The 11309-nt window shown below is 57.0% G+C and overlaps 1 protein-coding gene across 7 annotated transcripts in view; it reads right to left on the bottom strand.

The window, feature by feature from the left end:
* Positions 1-11309, bottom strand: part of Myo9b (myosin IXB) — a 52565-nt gene that overhangs the window by 4538 nt on the left and 36718 nt on the right. For 6 of the 7 annotated variants that reach the window (XM_023562630.2, XM_003464182.5, XM_063228083.1 and 3 more), the window contains exons 15-30: positions 11059-11172; positions 10361-10400; positions 8291-8413; positions 7623-7703; positions 6768-6878; positions 6367-6489; positions 5640-5956; positions 4108-4896; positions 3551-3611; positions 3109-3230; positions 1858-1991; positions 1540-1730; positions 879-977; positions 610-780; positions 248-289; positions 45-156 (exon numbers count right to left, since the gene is read on the bottom strand). In XM_023562630.2, the coding sequence (XP_023418398.2) occupies positions 45-156; positions 248-289; positions 610-780; positions 879-977; positions 1540-1730; positions 1858-1991; positions 3109-3230; positions 3551-3611; positions 4108-4896; positions 5640-5956; positions 6367-6489; positions 6768-6878; positions 7623-7703; positions 8291-8413; positions 10361-10400; positions 11059-11172 (2630 nt within the window). The remainder of the gene's footprint in view (positions 1-44; positions 157-247; positions 290-609; positions 781-878; positions 978-1539; positions 1731-1857; positions 1992-3108; positions 3231-3550; positions 3612-4107; positions 4897-5639; positions 5957-6366; positions 6490-6767; positions 6879-7622; positions 7704-8290; positions 8414-10360; positions 10401-11058; positions 11173-11309) is intronic. The other variant, XM_063228084.1, reaches the window with a different exon arrangement.

An 11309-nucleotide genomic window follows, 5' to 3' on the forward strand; every position in this document is an offset into this window, starting at 1 on the left:
CAAGTAGCTATGACGCCTGGTACAAAGCAGGGGTAGGTGCTCACCGCTACAGAGCAGGGCCTTGTCCATAAGCCAGATGAAGGAGAGGCAGTGCTCACAGGACTGTGGGATGCTGACCTGGTAGCTGGCAAACACATGGCCCTTGTGCTCCTGCACCTGCAGGTGGGCAGCAGGGCTCAGCAGGCCGCATAGTGCACATGCAGCCTTTCACATCCGCCCACGGGGCCACACAAGGTCCCCTACTCACAGCTCGTTCTTGCTTCTGTTTCTTCTTCTGAGCTTTGCTTGGCTGAGAGACCAGAGGGAGAGTCACTCAGGGATCCCTGGCCTGGCACATCCCCAGCCAGTGGCCCTGACACCCTCCCTCCATCCATCTGAGACACAACCAGGGAAGAGGGGTGTGTGGGGGAGGGCCAGGAGAGGTGGCATGGATACGTGTATGCCCGGAGATGTGGGGGTCAGGAAGGTTGTGGCCAGGCCAAAAGTGGGCAAGTCTGAAGGGATGGGCTGTCAGGAAACGGGTGGGTGGGGCCAGATAGCTGGGTGTTTCCCGGTGTGGGCAGGGCCACAGCAGTAGGCGTGTCTAGGATGTAGCAGGCGGGGCCACACCTTCACTGGATCGAAGTCATTCTTGGAGCAGCGCCTGGTAAACTCGTCCAGCAGCGACTGGAAGAGGTTGAGGACCAGGTTGGTGTCCTCACCGCGCTCACTGGCCAGGTTGCTGACGATGATCTGGTAGTTCTCCATCAGGTCCTTGTAGCCGACATGGACCTTTCCGTTCTGCGGGAACATGAGGTATCACCCTGAGCCCAAGCCTGCGAACCTGCAGGGGCTGTGGAGGACATGGTAGGAGTCGCAGGGGTGGGGCCTCCACACACCGGCACGGAGTACATGGTTTTGAGGTTGCTCCTGAAGCGCTCGGTGGCCTCGATGAATAGACTCTCAATGGGTGTCTTCTGGGAGCGCAGGTCATTTATCTGCAAGAAGAGGTTGTCTCTCAGCCTCAGGCTGCACACGCCCAGCTCCAGTTCTGCTGGCCAGTGCCAGGGACTCCAGACCACTCAGCCCCAGGCAAGGTACAGCATAGGGCAGGCACCATGCTGGCCTCCAACCACATGGCCGGTGGTGTCCCTGTTGGCTATAGTGAGGAGCAATGTCCCGCCCAGGAGTGGGGCAGGGGGATGGGGAGAGAAGTCAGAGGGTACAGTTTCAGTCAGGAGTAAATTTTGTTTTCTGTGAGGATCTTAAGTTGCCCAGGCTGGCCTTGAACTTGAAATCCTCCTGCCTCAGCCTCCAAGTGAGGGAATTACAGGCGTGTGGCCCTGTACTCAGCTTGACAGGAGTGACTTTTGGTGCTCATACTGCACAGTGTGTGTGATATAGTCAACAACAGAGTGTCATGCAGTTTCAGATACCTGGAAGCCAGGCTTAACTCCCTAGGGCTGAGGCTGGAGCTCAGGAAACTTCCTCTGTCAGCAGGGGTTCTTGGAAGATCCTGCCTGCCCCTGCCTCTCAACCCACTGGCCCCCACCAGCCCACCTTGTTGAGCAGGAACTCGTCGAGGTACTTGAGCTCGTTGGCATTGGTGATCTTACGGAACACTGACTCCCGCCACTTCTCAGTCACTGTGATCTTGCCGATCTTGAGGTTGCGGTTCTTCTTTCCTTTGCTGCCCGCATCCTTGGTGTGTTTCTCGCATGCTGTGTGGTGCGGCTGATGGCCGGACGGAGCTGTGGGCAATGTAGAGGAGCCCTAAGTATGGGTTTGGGGATGGTGCTGGCCTTGTGGGACACAGACAGGAACGTGGAAAGCTGGGGCCACAGGCCCCACTGCTGCCTGGCAGCTCTGGTGACCAACCTTCCAGATTCTTCTTCACAGTGGTGGCTTCCAGTGCAGCATGCCTAGACACTGTGGTCTCTGTTTCCTCTACGCCCTCCAGGCTGGACTTCTTATCCTTGGTCTTATGTAGGAAAAGTCTTTTAAATGTGGACCTGCAGGGCACACAAAGTTTTTTTTTTTTTTTTTCTTTTTTCTTTTTTTTGGCCATAGGGTCTTGCTATGTAGTCCAGACAAGCCTTCAAGTTGTCTCCTGCCTCAGCCTCTCAAGTGGTAGGCTTACAGGCAGGTTCCACTATGCCTGGAAGCAAGTTTTTCAGTACAGGGTTTTGGGTGCAGGGAGCACCAAGCTACCTCCCCAGGCACTCTAAATTTTGAGACAGGGTCTTGCTAAGTCACTAGGTTGTGATCCTCCCCCATCAGTCTCCCAAGTAGCTTGGACTGCAGGTGTATGCCACCATGCTTGTCTGAGTTGTCTCTTTGAAGTCCTGGGAAGTGAAAATAATGTGAGGCTTAAACTTCCCCTGACCAAGCACATAGCAGAATAGGGTCACTTTACAAGGAGAAACAGCTTTTGAGATGAGATCTAAGTTGGAACCACAGGGAGGTTCCAACTTGCAATCTGCCTGCCTCAGTCTCCTGAGAAGCAGGGATTACTAGTGTGTGTTATCACATCTGGCCAAAATTCCATTTTCTTCTTGAAAATAGTAACATGACTTGAGCCATCTCCTTTTATGGGCACAGGGTTAGAAGAGAACGGATGCTGCCTGTGAATCATCGCTACTGGCTGAGTGAGGCAGGCACCCTGCTGCTCTAGGTTGGCTTTAAGACTGACCCTTGCAGGATCTCTGCCATGACCTTGGTGTGAAACATTGCCAGACTCCTGCACAGAGGGATGGGACCCCAAAGGAGTGGTAGGTAGAGGTGGGGTCCAGGGGTTGACTGGGTTGTGAGGATGCCACCCTCAGCCTGATAAGCCCACTGTGTTTACAAGAGCAGGGACTGCCAGGAGTTGCCCAGAAGGGTGAGCCCCACCCCCAGACCCTCCTTTCGGGCTGTTTCCACTCTCTGCTTCCTATGGTGCTCTTGCCCTGGGCTGGTGACCCTGGACTGAACCCTTGGAAATTGTAAGCCAAAGGTCCTTGGTGGAGCTGCCCAGCAGCTGCTTTTCCTGAAATCTGGACTGCATATCCATGCAGGAGCCCAGACTCCCTCATGGCCTTGGCAGGAGCCCCAGGCATCCTTTGGGGGCTGAAGCCCCAGCCCCCTTACTTGGAGTCGGCCTGTGAGCCAGGGGATACTCCTGCATCCAGGCCTGAGCTAATGTCACCCGACTTCTTCTTGTGCACAACTGGCTTCTTGGTGCTGGGCTCCCCATCAGTTTCTGCAGAAGGCTGTGGAGATGGATTGGGAGAGGCCGGGTGAGGTGAGTGGCCACCTCTGCTGAGGGTGTGGCTTCCGTGGTATGTGCTCCACTCACCAACTCTGGCTGCCCCTTTGAGTGGGGGAATGGAGCACTGACCACTGAGCTGCAACCCAGCCCTTTCTTAATTATAAAACAGTCTCAATAAATTGCTCAGTCTGTGCTCGAATTTGAGATCCTCTAGCCCCAGCCTTCCTAAGATCTGGAATAACTGGCTAGCCCATTTCTCTTTTAAATGCCCTCTGGGTGGGGCTGGGGCAGCTGAGGTGGAAGTGAGCTGGACTGTTTTACCTGTGCCTTGGCTGGGGACAGCTTAGAGATGTCGTCTGTGGACAAGGAGATGCGCCTTTCCCTGAAGGTCACAGAAACAAACTACTCACCAACTCGAGGCCTTCAGCAGGTGGTGGCCCCGCCTCCTTTCCCAAACAGCTCCAGGTCCATGCATCTCACCACCCATGGACCACTACCTTCATGTGTGCACTCTGTGCCTGTGCTCACTGTCATCCGGACAGCACTGAACACCCTTCCTCTCCCAACCCCAGCCACCCTCTGAGCACCCAGCCGCACTGCCAGAGACCCAGGCAGCCTGATGTGCCCAATGCAGACATGGACACCTCGCGCATGTCCATCTGTCTGTCTCTCTTCCTGTCACATTCCACTGGCCTATCTCCTTGTGCACCACTCTCCTGTGCCCATCATCTCTGCCACTTCCCCTGCCCACATCCCAGCACCTTTGCGCCTCACTACTCCCTCATTCCGACCCCCAATTTCTCTCCTATCCTGTTTACTGCTACCACAGGCCTCAGGCCACCCCCCAGGCCTGAGGCTCCGGTCCAGTCAGGGCTTACTCTGTGGGGCTGGAGGCAGAACCCGCGGCCCTGTGCTTGTCACCAAGGTCCAGGGACTGACTGAGTACGACGGCCCCCAGCTTCCGACCACGCCACTGCTCCACAGCTATGGCCAGCCGCTCGCCTTCAGCAGGCTGGTACCGCTGGATATGGACTGCAGCCCCGGGGCTGTCAGCCAGCTGGCTCCTGTCCTTTGGCACCATGTCCAGGGCCAGGCTGGTGGGCCGCTGAGGAGGGCTGGGCCCAGGATCCTGTGCGGGGTCACCCGGGGTCCCAGCGGCTTCCTGGGGCAGCGGTGAGGGGGATGCTTCGGGCTGCGGGCCATGGTGTGCATCCCCAGACCTGCTGTCCACGTCCCCAGCCCTGAGTTCCTCACGGGAAGCCTGCATGTGCCGGTTCTGCAACTCTACATGTTCCAGGCCCCGCTGCCGCCGGGACTCGCGCTTCTCCCGGCTGCTGGCCGCCTTCTCCTGACTCTCACTGGCCACCGCCGTGCTCCTGGGGGCTGGGGACCCATTCCCGGGGCCTGGAGCCACCTCCGCCACCGCTGGGGACCCGTCTTCTGGCTGTGTCTCAGGCCCTGGCACCGGGGACCCGTCTTCTGGCTGTGCCTTGGGCCCTGGAGCCGTATGCTCACTGTCCCCAGCAGCTTCTACCTCCTGCCCGGCTACCTGCTCCTCGGTGGCCTCCAAGCCTTGCCCAGCCTCTGTGTCCTGCATCACTGAAGCCTCCTGGCTCTCCCGCGACTGCTCCTCCTCCCTCTGTTTCTCTGCGAGCATCTGGCTGAAGCTGCACAGGACAGAAGGAGTAAAGTCAGAGACAGCTGTGGGGACTGCACGTGCTCTTGGTCCCCGCATTTCCTAGGCACATGTGGTCACTCATGGAGCTGCGACCTCCTCTATCACAGGGGCATAGGCAGTCCTGGTCCACAGTATTGCCATGCTACAGCCGGTGGCTCTGGCGTGGGCAGAGAAGGGATCTTCACAGGGCCTGTTATGTGCACAGTTTCTCCAGGAAATCCTCAGGTCTCATTTTGTTTTGCTGTTTTGCAGTACTGTAGTTTGAACCCAATGTCCTCTCACTGAGTGACATTTTCCTAAGTTATCCAAGTTGATTCTGACCTTCTGACCCTCCTGCCTCAGCCTCTTGAGTGTGAGGATTATAAGCCTGCAGTGTGCTGGGCTCTATGCCTGTGTGGAGGCACCTCTGGGAGGCCTTGCACAGAGGGTACTGGTAACAGGGACTCCCGCCCCAAGAGCAAAGTTCCTACTTGAGGTGAAGGTGGGGGCGCCCATGCTGGGCAGGGCTGCTCTTGGGGAGGTAAGCTCAATATGCACAGGGGCCATAGAGTCCCACTGTGGAGAGCAGCCCCTACTCCAAGACAGGACATGCTGTGTGGTGAAGCCAGCCCGGTGGGATCCTGGGGGTGTCCACCTGGCAAGCTGGAAACATCTTTGAATAGCCCCTGTGCCCTGCTCGGGTTCCTGTCCCCTGGTCCCAGCCACCTCAGCAGGCAGCAGCCGGCCACCCACCTCCGGCGCTGCAGGTGGCCCCGGCACAGGCTCTGCAGGCGGATGATGCTTTGGCACCAGCGGTGGTAAGCTCTGCGCTGCCGGTAGCCCCGCCACGCGGCCTGCAGGCACACAGCGGCCTGCGTCCTCTCCAGGGCCCGGCGTGCACTGTAGGAGCGCCAGCAGGCCTGGATGGCCACTGCGGCGCGACGCAGCTGCAGGAAGTGGCGGCGCTCCAGTGCCGTGCGTACCCAGCTCTGCAGCAGCAAGATCTTGCGAAGGACCTCTCTGTGCAATGTCTCCTGCAGGGTCTGGCGCACCATCTCCTTCAGGAAGACCTGAGGGCCAGGGTTACTTGATAACTTTGGCGACACTGGGGATGGGACCCAGGACCTTCACACTGGGCTGCATTCCCGTCTTTTAAAAATATTTTGAGGGTGGATCCTACTAAACCAGTAAGTTTCCCAGACTGGACTTGAGCTTATGATCCTCCTGCCTCAGCCTCCCAGAGCACTGGGATCACAAATGTGTACCACTGTACCCTGGCTTCCTGTCCTTCTGTGCCCTCTTGTTCCCCCACCACTGCCATACGAGGTCCACCAGGGGAGTGGGAATGGTATCCAGCTCCTGGACTCCCAGAAGTGTGGGCTGCATGAACCTTTCTGTGGAAGGTTCAGAAAAGCAGTGGGCAGTGGAGCGGAACCCACTGTGTCACGAGTGAGCCCTGGGGCAGAGGGCAGTGGCGGACCTTGGTCTTCCCGATCTGGTAGCTCCTTTTGTCCACATGCATCTTCTCCAGCAGTGCCGAGATGACCTCACGGCAGGGCTGGGCGTCCTTGGGCAGCAGCACCTGGAACTGCTCTGTGAAGTCCTGGGGGAGGAGACCGTGAGAGCCTCTCTGGATGAACAGGAGCCAGGGCCCCTGCCCATCTGCCCAAGCCTGACCTCCTTGCTTAGCTTTCTGAGGTATTGGGCACAAAACCCTGAGCCTCTGCACATGACACAGGCGCTGAACACGGAAGCTGGGCCCTGGTCTTAGTGGCCCTGGCTGTGCTGTGTTGTCTTCCTGCCTCAGCCTCCCAGATAGCTCTCTGCATCCACCCATCTCTGGCCTATCCCCAGGGCAGGCAGCTGCTTGGCAGGGCCCACCTGGAAGGTGTACTTGGCACTGTAGCCCGAGCGGCGGATGCGCACAGTTTCCAGCATCCCTGTGTAGCGTAGCTGCTGCAGGACCAGCTCGTCATCAAAGCACAGCTCCTTCTGCAAGACAACAGTGGGGTCAGGGCCGTGCCGCACCATCCTGGGGCTAGGAGCTTACATGGGCTGACCTAAGTAGTTAAGGGGCTCCTGTCCACTGCTCATGGCTTTTTTATTTTCTGGTTTCTCAAGAGAAGGTCTCACTATGTAGACCAGGAAGGCCTTAAAGTTAGGGTGACCTTCTTGCCTTTGCCTCCCAAGTGCTGGGATGACGTGTATGTGCTACCACACCTGGCTGTCCCTCGTGTGCTCTGGACAGAAGACGGGGCTACTGGCCACATCATGCAGCCAGAGTTGGCAGTGCTATGAGCACCCAAGTGGATTGTAGAGGTGTGAGCAGTGGGGGAGCCCACCCAGCACCTGTCACCTACAAGAGCTGACTTAGGGCTGGAGGAGGAAGAGGCAGCCCAGGGCCAGTGACACAGCTGTCTGAGACCCAAGCAGAGGGCAGCAATGGGGCTGCTGTGATAGAAGGAGGCCAGGGCATTGCCTGACACCCACAGCACCTGCAGAGGTGTGGGCTGGAGGCAGGACAGAGCAAGGGGAGCAGATGTGTCCCCAGGAAGCTCCCACCCAGGTGTCCCTATGGGGAGCCCAAACCCTGGCATGGCCCTGCAGAACCCCCAGCTGGCTACCTGGGGACAGGGCAGGCCAGGGACAGAGCTGGAGGCTGGGGCCCTGGGATCAGGTCCCCTCACTGTGGTTCCCTGAGCTCCAAACCACTCCGAGGTGTCGCTGTATGCTCACCTTGGCAGCGTTAGAACGGATGCAGCGAATAAAGAAGGGCTCAGCCTTGCCCAGGGTCTCCAGCAGCTTGTTCAGGGATGTCTGGGGACAGAGAACAGCCATGCTGCTTCAAGAAAGGTGGGACAAGGTTCCCTGCTAGCACAGGAGGGGACTCAGGCCAGGCCCTGTGCTCCCAGCAGACAGTGCCGGTATGGAGGGATGGCCAGACCCTGGTGCGCAAAGAGGTGGTAGTCTTGGGCCCTGCCTGCTCTTTTCTTGCCTTATTTTCAGTGCTGGGGACAGAACCTGAGGCCTTGTACATGCTGGACAAGGCATAGTCCCATACAGGCCTGGTGCTTTCAAAAAAGCTTTGTACGGGGCAAGTACGGCTTCGTGGTGGAGTTTGTGCCTGGCACACAGGAGGACATGGTGTTCACCCCGCACATAAGAGGCTTTGCAGGGCTCCCATGGGAGGGCGCTGTTGGGGGAGCTGAGTGGGAAGAGGAGGCTCAGAAGGAGAGGAGAGTGAACAGTGAGGCCTGGCAGGCTGGATCCTAGAGCAGAATCTTTGAGATTCCTGGTGGCCCAAGCAGGAAGGGAAACCTGCTGCCTGGATGGGCTGGATGCAGGGTGTGGGAATGGAGGGGCTGTTGGAGGGTGCAGACAGTCCCCACGCGGCTGGTGCCCACCTGGAACTGGGCACTGATGCTGGGCGGCTTCTTCTTTTTGTGCAGGTGCAGCAGGGACTTGGTGGTGCGGTCATGCAGTGTCATACTGACAATCAGCCTCAGCGACTTGCAGTCCAGCAAGTTCTAGGACAGATGGCAGGGTCTGGCTGAGACAGCATGCACCCCTGGAGCCCCCAGAGCCAGGCAGGGTGCCACCACTGGACCCTGCACCCGTTTACTGGATCCGGCTGGCACTGAAGCATTGCTGCCTTGGTATGATGCCAGGCACCTGCCTCCTTCTCGGTATAAAGTCTGGGCGGGGCTACAGTTCTGCCCAGCTCACCCACCCCCGGAGCTCAGCCCAGGCCAGGAGGAGCCTGCCTGCCTTGCCCCATCCTGCCCGTCCACAGCCAGCCCTCGGCTACACATCTGTACACTGTGCAGACCCAGTCCCCAATCCTAAATCCCAAAGCCTCGGAGCTGGGAAGGCTGTGAGCACTCACGAATAGAAAGTCCCACACCACAGAAGTCTGTTTCACTGCTAAATCATTAAAAATATCATCAGGTATGGTGGGGCACACATGTCATCTCAGTTACTCAGGAGGCTGAGGCAGGAGGATTGCTGAGTTCAAGGCCAACCTGGGCTACATAGCAAGACCCAGTCTCAGAAACCAAGTGTGGGGAGAACAGAAAAAAAGAAAACAAAACCCTACAACCCATAGAAAATCCCCTAATAAAAAAACCTCAAATCATTGAAAATATATGAGGTTATCTTTGGGTCATATGTATAAAATGTACACAAAATAAGTGACTTCTGCATTTAGACTGGAGTCCAAGCCCCATGTGTTCCACGTATGTATGCAGATATTCTTTGTGTGTGTGCTGGGCAAGAACTCAGGGCCTCTGTACTCAGCAAATACCCAGCGCTTCACATTTATTTTTTATTCCCTGGGGTTCTGAGACGGTCTTGCTGTTTAGTTGAGGCTGGCCTTGAACTCACGATCCTCCTGACTCAGCCTCGAAGAATGCTAGATGATAGGTGTGAACCACCACAACCAGCTCAAAACGTTAAAAACAACAACAAACTTGGAGGGATGCTTCTGGATCCAAGAAGTCTGGACAAGGAATATCCAACCTATATTTAAAACCATGCACCCAGCCAGGCCTGGTGGCCCACAGCTGTCATCCCAGCACTTCGACGGCAGAGGCGAGAGGATCCCTGCGAGTTTGAGGCCACCCTGAGGTAGTGAGACTGTCTCAAAAACTGAAGACAAAAAAATAAAACCCAGGCGGGAGGTTTAGCTTAGTGGCACAAGCACCTGCCTAGCAAGCACAGGGTCATGAGTTCGATCCCCGGCACAGGAAAAAAAAAAAAAAAAAAAAAAACCAGGGCTGAGGATTTAGCTCAGCAGCGTAAGTGCCTGCCTTGCAATCCCAAGGTTGTGAGTTTGATCCCTGCTACAAAAAAAAAAAAAAAAAAAGCTAAGATTTTGTCAAGCACTAGGTCATAAGTTTGATCCCCGTTATACCCAAAAAACAAAAAATCAATCCTACCCTGTATATGGAGCACACACATCAGGGTCCCCTGTGCTGCTTTTGTAACTACTGTCACAGAGATCACACCGTGTCATGGGTTGCAACCAGCCACAGCAGCTGTTGGGTGCTGGGCGAATGTGCATAGTTCCAGGGTGGGTGCTCAAAGCATGTGCTCAGACTCTAAAGTGGATTTAGGGCATTTGGAGCACGCGCACAGGTTCCAGAGCCGGTGTGGAGTGCTTGGCACATGCGTGCAGGTTCCATGTAACTGCCATGCGGACTTCATCTGCTATGCCCACGGAAGCCATGGCTGTGTGGACTTGGACCAGACCACCCAGCCCATCCCAACCCCTCAGTGAGCGGCTGTGCATATGCCTATCTCAGCCGATTTCCACTGGCCCTTTCCTGTGCTGCTCTCCAGGCCTGGGCTACAGATGGACAGAAAGAAGCCCTGGAGGCAACAGTGCGTCCCTTCCCGGCCACCCCGAGTCCGACGCCGACAGGAGACAGGTGGGGACGGACTGGACAGCTATAAGGGCGTCGCGCGGGCTTTACCTTGGGAATGATCTGCTTTTGTTTGATACCTTTACTCTTCCTGTCAAAATATTAAAAACGGTTTTGTGAACAAGGGGAACATGGGGGCAGGGTTGGGTTAGTTCAGCAAGCCACAACCTGTGGGTTAGAGAGCAGGACAGGGAGGGAGCGCGTGACAGACCAGAAGGTGCCGGGTGACACCGCCTTTTCAGGACCAGCTCCACACAGTGGCCCTAAAGGACCGGAGGATGATCACCCAGCCACTCAGGGAGACTCTGACTCAGAGTAAAACAAAGACAAGAGCAGGGGATGCGGCCCAGTGCTGAGGCCCTGGCTCTACCCCCAGGACTACAAACAAAAACAAAAACAAAAAACACAGCAGAACTCTCCAAATTGGCTCCATTGTGTACAACGCTGGGTGCAGCTGTTCATGCGCCCAGTGGCTTCAAACGGACAGAGGTGCTGGTTAACAGAGAGCTGTGCCGCCCCGCCTGGTGCTGGGTCAGCACAATGTGGGCTGGGGACGGCACTGCACAGGCATCTCAAAGGGCAGCTGGGTGTGCAGATGGGTCAGTGCCAGGGACAGGCAGGTGAGACACGGCCAGGGCAACTCAGGAGCACCAAGGCCCCAGCACGGCCGGCTAGAAGAGGAAGCCAGAGGCTGCGATTGAGCATCTTAGTGGCACCAGCTGGCGAGACTAAGAGCGATGGGGACTCACAGGTCACAGAGGCGCGGCCGCTGGAGCCTGCCAAGGGACTGGAGAAGCCTGCGGGGGTCCTCACCCTGCCAGGGCAAGCCCTTGATGCTCTGGATCATCTGGTGGTGCAGTTCGCTGAGAGGGAGGGGACCACAACGGAAAGACAAGGCCATCACCTCAGGGTCCCCAGCCACCTCCAGTTACACCTGGAGAGGCGGCCCAAGAGCCAGCATCACAGTCGGGGGACATCTGTGGTCATCGGGAGTTGGGAA

Source organism: Cavia porcellus, unplaced genomic scaffold, assembly GCF_034190915.1.
Source record: "Cavia porcellus strain 051 isolate PalLab524CR breed Dunkin Hartley unplaced genomic scaffold, mCavPor4.1 scaffold_17, whole genome shotgun sequence".
NCBI lineage: Eukaryota > Metazoa > Chordata > Mammalia > Rodentia > Caviidae > Cavia > Cavia porcellus.